The sequence below is a fragment of the Anolis sagrei genome, chromosome 13, assembly GCF_037176765.1.
Source record: "Anolis sagrei isolate rAnoSag1 chromosome 13, rAnoSag1.mat, whole genome shotgun sequence".
NCBI classification, from domain to species: Eukaryota; Metazoa; Chordata; class Lepidosauria; order Squamata; family Dactyloidae; genus Anolis; species Anolis sagrei.
The window spans coordinates 9,736,300-9,744,397 of NC_090033.1; the positions used below are offsets into that span (position 1 = coordinate 9,736,300).

Genomic DNA, 8,098 nt, shown 5'->3' on the forward strand with positions numbered 1-8,098 from the left:
CTTGGGGTCCCTTCCAACTCAAGAATAATAGTAGTAGCAGTAGTAGTAATAATAATAATACAAATAGATAATAATAGATAATAATATAATAGTAATTCTGTCTTTCTGCCTGGCAGAAGGGGGTTGGACTGGGTGACCTCTGGGGTCCCTTCCAACACTCTGAGTCTATGCCTTCCCTCTTATCTCGTGGCACTTAAAATGTCCCGGTTTCGCTCCCCATCTCCCTCCTTCGTCCTTCCATCGCTCGGCTCGCAAAAGCTAAGCCACGCAGACCGTAATGGGATATCTTTTCAGACTCCTTGGTCTGGACCGCTGACCTTCTCTTGAGGACAAGGGAGTTGCTACCATCGAGGCAAAGGTGAAATGTAGTATGGCATCATGTGCCCTCCCCATAAAGAAATAAACATGGGGTCAGGAGGACTCAAGGCAAACACTTAGGGCGGCAAGAGAGTCGTAAAGGCCTTTTTAAAGCTGGCCCTATTTGGGGCTTGTTTTGATTTCTTTGAAGTGGAGCAAAGTTGATTGGAGAAACGAATCAGTGAGTTGTAGTTCACCTACACCCAGAGCGCACCATGAACCCAAACAACAAGGGAATATGACCAAACTTGGCATGCAAACCCAATATGCCCATATTTGAATACTGGTGAGTTTGGAAGGGAATTGGCCTGGACATTTGGGAGTTGTAGGTCCTGGGATGTATAGTTCGCCTGCAATCAATCAATGAGAACTCTGAACTCCACCAAACTTTGCACACAGGACTCCCATAACCAGCAAAAAACACTGGGCGTCTTTGGGGAAAATTGACCTTGACATGGGGGAGTTGTAGTTCAACTACACCCACAGATCACTGTGAACCCAAACAATGATGGACCTGGACCAAACTTGGCATGCATACCCAATATGTCCAAATTTGAATACTGGAGGGGTTTGCGAGGAACGGACCTTCCTTTCTGGGAGTTGTAGTTCAGCTACAACCAGATAAACTGTGACCTCTACGGATGATGGACCTGGACCAAACTTGCCACACAGAACCCCCATGACTAACCCAACCTACTGGAGGGGTTTGAGGGGACTGACTCACCCTAGTGGGAGTTGTAGTTTACCCTGCAGCCAGAGAGCACACTGAACCCCACCCATGATACATCTAGAGCAAACTTCCCAACATAAACTTTAAGTATTTGTGGAGTTTCAGGGGGTTAACCCGGCATGGTGGGAGTTGTAGTTCACCCACAACTTTATGCATTTTGGTACAATTAAGATATTCACTTTTTCAAATACTAAGTACCCAAGCTAGTGTTCTATAAGAGAAAGAGAAATCAAAGCGGTGTCTCTTTAAAAGCATCCACTCCCTACTGCTGCCCTCTGTTGGTGAAATGTCTCTATGGCACCTAGTAATATTGAATGGCTGTATTTTACAAAAATGAAAACACGAAAATACGAAATGAAAACACAAAAATATGAAATGAAAATATGAAATGAAAACACAAAAATACAAAATGAAAACACGAAATGAAAACACGAAAATATGAAATGAAAACACGAAAATACATCATAAAAACATGAAAATACGAAATGAAAACACAAAAATACAAAATGAAAACACGAAAATACGAAATGAAAACACAAAAACATGAAATGAAACTACAAAATGAAAATATGAAATAAAAACACAAAAATACGAAATGAAAACACAAAAACACGAAATGAAAACATGAAAATACGAAATGAAAATACAAAATGAAAACATGAAAATACAAAATGAAAACACGAAAACACGAAATGAAAATACGAAATGAAAACATGAAAATACGAAATGAAAACGCAAAAACATGAAATGAAACTACAAAATAAAAATACAAAATAAAAACACAAAAATACGAAATGAAAACACGAAAACACGAAATGAAAACATGAAAATACGAAATGAAAACACGAAAACACGAAATGAAAACACGAAAACACAAAATGAAAACACGAAAACACAAAATGAAAATACGAAATGAAAACATGAAAATACAAAATAAAAACACTAAATTACAAAACAAAAACACGAAATGAAAACATGAAAATACGAAACGAAAATACGAAATGAAAATACAAAATGAAAACACGAGAACATGAAATAAAAACACGAAAATACGACATAAAAACGCAAAAATACGAAATGAAAATACAAAATAAAAACATGAAAATACGAAACAAAAATACGAAATGAAAATACGAAAATACGAAATGAAAACACCAGCAGGGTCTTTTTTCTATATGTCTCAGCATTTATTTTTGGAACAAAGGAGATCCTTCCGGAAGGTGGCCGGGTCATCGCTAATTTTTCGTGATGGTCTGGAAGAAAAAGAAGACAAGATGGGATATGATTTCAACATATTAGGAGGGCATTTTGTGCAAAACGGTGAAGACGTGGGATTTGGAAAACTGATGGACACACACACACACTTTTGACAAATGCCTATTGCATCAGCAAGCCAAAAAAAGGACGTATCCAAGTGTCAGATAAGACCCAGAGGGCTAGATGACCTCTGGGTGGCCCAGTTGTGACCGTTCTGTGCTTTTTGAGCATACCTCCTGGATCCAGGCGTCAAAATCAGAGACCCGGGTGAAGACAGTGGGCTTCTTCAAGGCGTTGCAGCCCAGAGCGGAGACGAAGCTAGCGATGCCGTGAACGTACCACTTGCCGTCGGTGGCCTGACAGTTCAAGGGACCTCCGGAGTCGCCCTGAAAGTAACAAAAAGAGCGAAATGAATTTTACGAGAAAGAGATAGCAGAACGAACTGGCCAAAGAACAGGGATGACATGAGAATGAAGAGTGCACGAATTTGGAAGGAGCACCAAGGGAAAGACGTGAGCGAAAGGTGATGAAGATCGAATGACTTAACAGTAGGCTTGTGCATTTCAGCTGAACCTCGATCTGTTCCAGCTGACCGGATTCTGGTAGACCCTCATATCCATTTTTGCACACCTTCCCAGGCTCCCCTTTCTATCATTTTAGGCATCGTTTGTCCTTATATTATTCACTAAGATCTGGATGAAAAGTCTCCTAGTTAAGCTACCACTCTTTCTGCGATCCTTTCCCTTCTGTCTGTAGAGAAGATCGGGTTTAATGCTTCATTAAAGCTGTTTCTACTCTAGAGGAGACAGACCCTGCACGCACACTCTCTCATCTCCCTGCTCATCTCCCTTTTAAAGGAAACTTCCCACTTCCCAGGAAAGAAAGAGTAATCAATCTGGAGCTATCTCTCTGGGCTTCCTTAAAAAGGCCTTCTCTTTTCTCCTGATTTGCACTGTAGTGGTGCCTTTTTGCCACTCACATCTTTTTTCTTCAGGTTTATTGCTTCCTTAAAACTGTTTCTAGAAAAATGGTAACTAGCTGGTAGTAGTTTTCTGAGAATTAGGCTTTTTTTGTTTGCTGGGATTACTATTATTAATAATACAAAAAGAGAAAAGAGAGGGCTTTTTTAAGGAAGCCCAGGGTAAGATATCTCCATGTCATAATTAACTTTTAGAAGTATTTTCTGAAGGAGGGGAGGAGAAAAAGAAACCCAAAGGGTGATTCTGCAGACTACACTATTGTAGTTTGATTTCTAGTTCCTGATTGGGAATAGAGAGTAGCGCTATTTGAGCGCTGTGCCTCAACATTAAGGCAAAAGATGCCTTAAAGGAAGGGTCATTCTGCTGAATTTGCTCTAGGTTTGTGCCTGAACTTGGATGTTTTGGTAGAGCCGGTCTTGCTGGCTTCCAGGGTGCAGCAAGGAAGACATTGCCGTTCCTTCTGTACTCTTAAGTTTGGAACTTACATTGCATCCGGCCCGGATGTCTCCTCCGGCACAGATCATGCTCTGTCGAATGACGCCTCCCCACCAGTCCTTCTGGTTGCAATGCTCGTTGTCCACGACGGGGAGCACAGCTTGCTGCAGTTTATCTGGAAGCGGGCCATTGGCTGCAATAGAAGCATAGGATCCTAGAGTTGGAAGGGACCCCCAAGGGCCATCCAGTCTGACCCATATTACGAGGCAGGAAGGGTCAAACCATAACACTATGTAACAACATAGATATTATATAGTGTGATGATGATAATGATGATGATAATGATGATGTGACATACTGTAGAGCCGTCCCCATCCGCTGATATAGCAGGGATACTCGTTGGGAAGGATCTCTCCGGCTGGAGGGAGGCAAGCCAGTTCAACGTCGTCATTCAGCTCCGCTGGCCGAGACAGTTTCAGGAGCGCAATGTCGTTGCTGGGGATTTGGGGAGGAAAGCCAGACAAGACAAGTGGCCATTATGTACTGCGAGGCCGTCCCCAGACATAGTGCTGCCTGAGGCCAGCAAATCTTTGAGACCCATGAGGTAGGGAGGGAGCTCCACAAAAGCAATGTCTTCCAATCCCCTTTGTTTTGGCTGAAAAAATTGTGGCTCTTACCCACAAGCCGCACAGATGGAGATCCATCGTGGGTGAACAAAAAGATCACCTTCATTGATGGGGATGTGTTGCTCAGACCCATCCTCCTTGCTCATGTCGTATTCGCCCAGGACAACCTTATATTTGCGGGATTTGCTGGAAACAGATTATTATTATTATTATTATTATTATTATTATTTACTACCCAGTACAGGCAGTCCCAAAGTTATGAACGACAGAGGTTCTGTAGTTTTGTTCTTAAATAGAATTTGTAAGCCAGAACACGGATATTTTAAGGTGTAATTCCAGCAACACACACACACACACACACAAACTTTGGATAGCATAAGGAAGCGTGAACATCCTTATGGTGTGTTGAACTCCAACACTGAAACACTTTTTCACCCAGCACCATACGAGTCCAGCAATTTGATCTAAAAATGCTTATTAAAGAAAGCAGATAAAAACTACTAAATTTAAGTCCATCCAAACACCCATGACATCATGCCGAACACACCTGGACTCCAAGGTGTTCCCATTAATTTTGTGAGAATATTTAGTTAGTGTACTCCCTCTGTTCACAGGCCTAATCTAGTTTCCTGGGAAAACTCCCCATAAACCCAAGGACTTTCACTTTCCCCCGTTGCTTGGGAATGAGCACAGAAATCTGAAACATTGGCCTCGGTTTCCCTTCCGACAGGGAGATCCCTCACTTCCTGTTGTCTTTGCCCCATTCTTAACTATCAGTCATTTGTAAGTCGGATGTTTGCAACTCAGGGACTGGTCTATACTTGTAGGGAGAGATGTTGTTGGGAGACTTACGAGATGCAGTGGGCGGCAGTCATGACCCATTGGGGGGCAATGAGGGACCCCCCGCAAGTGTGGCGGAACTCCCCATCTTTCTCGTACTGGAGGGAGATCTGCACAAGAGGAAGCGAACATTATGGGATGCCATGGGAATGACCAGAGCTTACAGAGAAGGGAAGAAGATGCTTCATGTGCAAAGAAAGAAGGAGAATGGAAAGGGAAAGGAAAGAGAGGGGGAAGAGAGGAAAGAATGAAGAAAGGGAAGGAAGGGGAAGAGCGTGAAGGAAGAAAGGAAGGGGGGGGCAGCAAGGAAGTAAAGGAGAGGGAAGGAAGGGAGAAAGAGGAGGAAGGAAAGAAGAAAGGAAAAGAGTTGGGCAAGGAAGAAAAAAGAAGAAGGAAAGAAGGGAAAAAGAGGGGGAAGGAAGAAGAAAGGGAAAAGAAGGGGGAAAGAAAGAAGGAATGAAAGGGGAGAAAGAAGAGACAGGGGAAGATGGAGGGAAGGGTGATGAAAAGAGAAATCAAGAGAGAAGGAAGAAGAGAAGGAAAGAAGAGAAGGAAGAAAGGAAGAGAAGGAGAAGGGGAAGAGGGCAGCAAGGAAGGGAGGAGAAGGAAGGAAGGGAGAACAAGGAGGAAGGATAGAAGAGAAAGGAAAGGAGGAGTTGGGCAAGGAAGGAAAGAAGGGAAACAGAGGGGGAAGGAAGAAGAAAGGGGAAAGAAGGGGGAATGACAGAAGGAATGAAAGGGGGGAAAGAAGAGACAGAGGAAGATGGAGGGAAGGGTGATGAAAAGAGAAATCAAGAGAGAATCATAGAATCAAAGAGTTGGAAGAGACCTCATGGGCCATCCAGTCCAACCCCCTGCCAAGAAGCAGGAATATTGCATTCAAATCACCCCGAGAGATGACCCCGACAGAGAAGGAAGAAACGAGAAGTAAAGAAGGGAAGGAAGAAAAGAAGAGAAGGAGAGGGGGAAGGGGGCAGAAAGGAAGGGAGGAGAGGGAAGGGAGAACAAGGAGGAATGAAAGAAGAAAGAGAAAGAGGAGTTGAGCAAGGAAGAAATGAGAGACAGGAAAGAAAGAACAGGGAAAGTGGGGAAAGAAGAAGAAAGGGGAAAGACAGAAGGAACGAAAGGGGGGAAGAAGGGGCAGAGGAAGATGGAGGGAAGGGTGGTGAAAATAGAAAGCAAGAGAGAAGGAAGAAAAGAGAAGGAAAGAAGGGAAGGAAGAAAGCAAAGAAGAGAAGGAGAGGGGGAAGAGGGCAGAAAGGAAGGGAGGAGAAGGAAGGAAGGGAGAACAAGGTGGAAGGAAAGAAGTAAGGGAAAGAAGTTGAGCAAGGAAGGAAAGAAGGGAAAAAGAGGGGGAAGGAAGAAGAAAGGGGAAAGACAGAAGGAACGAAAGGGGGGAGAAGAGGCAGGGGAAGATGGAGGGAATGGTGATGAAAAGAAATCAAGAGAAAAGGAAGAAAAGAGAAGGAAGAAAGGAAGATAAGGAGAGGTGGAAGGGGGCAGAAAAGAAGGGAGGAGAGGGGAGAACGAGGAGGAATGAAAGAAGAAAGAGAAAGAGGAGTTGGGCAAGGAAGAAAGGAGAGAGGAAAGAACAGGGAAAGTGGGGAAAGAAGAAGAAAGGGGAAAGACAGAAGGAACGAAAGGAGGAAAGAAGAGGCAGAGGAAGATGGAGGGAAGGGTGGTGGAAAGAGCAAGAGAGAAGGAAGAAAAGAGAAGAAAAGAAGGGAAGGAAGAAAGCAAGGAAGGGAAGGGGAAGAGAGCGGAAAGGAAGGAAGGGAGAACAAGGAGGAAGGAAAGAAGAAAGGGAAAGAGAAGGAAGAAAAGAGAAGGAAGGGAGGAAGGAGGGACAGGAGGAAGGAGGAAGGGTATATAGAAGGAAGAGGGCCTCCTCCCTGACCTGCCATGGCCAGCTGTGAGGGACGGCATCCTCCCCGTTGACCACCCTGGCATTGGGTGAGTAGACAGGCTGTCCGCACCCGGAGGCTGTGGGCGAGAGAAGAGACCAAATGTGGGTTAAACAAGCCTAGAACCTGCCACGGCTTGTGGCTTTAGATATCGCGAAGCAAGCAACAGCAAGCCAGGATCCGGTATCTGGGCTTGTTGCAAATAGGACAAGAAAGAGGGACAAAGGCAGAAGAAGGTCATTTACCGCCAGCCGCCAGCAGAACGGGGATCAGGAGGCTCAACATTTTCGGCGTGGTGGCCCTTCCTGGCCTTTGGGGCCTTTTATGCCGGCTTTATCAGCCTGGGGGCCCTCCACCTGGGACGCAGGTATTGGATTTTCCGAGCCTTTGACAGCCAAGGCCACATGGAAAGGGATCGATGCCACGCCAGTCATGCGCCAGGGAAAGGAACAGCTTGCCCCTTGGCACATTTCGGGGCAGCCGAGGACACCAAGGAGGGCCAAGACATAGAATCATAGAATCATAGAGTTGGAAGAGACCTCATGGGCCATCCAGTCCAACCCCATTCTGCCAAGAAGGAATATTGCATTTAAAGCACCCCTGACAGATGACCATCCAGCCTCTGTTTAAAGCTTCCAAAGAGGGAGCTTCCACCATACTCCAAGGCAGAGAGTTCCACTGCTGAATGGCTTTCACAGTCAGGAAGTTCTTCTTCATGTTCAGATGGAATCTCTTTTTTTCTAAGTGTTTGCAGACCACTTCCTTAACAATCTTTTCCAGAATCTTGCCTGGTATCGATGTGAGGCTGTCAGGACATTGGTCATTGTTTGGGTCATCCTTTTGTCCCTTCTTGAAGATTGGGACCACATTGGTTCTCCTCCAATCTGCTGGAACTTCTCCCGTTCTCCAAGAACTCTCAAAGAGAGTTGGCAATCTCGGATTGCCAATGGTTCCGAGATGACTTCCGCT

The 8,098-nt window shown here is 44.7% G+C and overlaps 1 protein-coding gene across 1 annotated transcript; it reads right to left on the minus strand.

Moving 5' to 3' along the window:
• Positions 1-2,252: 2,252 nt before the first annotated feature.
• On the minus strand, positions 2,253-7,484 carry LOC132764731 (proproteinase E-like). Its single transcript, XM_060758771.2, has 8 exons — positions 7,375-7,484; positions 7,123-7,208; positions 5,238-5,335; positions 4,437-4,571; positions 4,118-4,254; positions 3,810-3,952; positions 2,578-2,730; positions 2,253-2,340 (listed from the first exon to the last, which is right to left on the minus strand). The coding sequence occupies exons 1-8, from the start codon at positions 7,412-7,414 to the stop codon at positions 2,323-2,325; spliced, it is 810 nt and encodes a 269-aa protein (XP_060614754.2). The 5' UTR covers positions 7,415-7,484; the 3' UTR covers positions 2,253-2,322.
• Between the last annotated feature and the right edge of the window lie 614 nt (positions 7,485-8,098).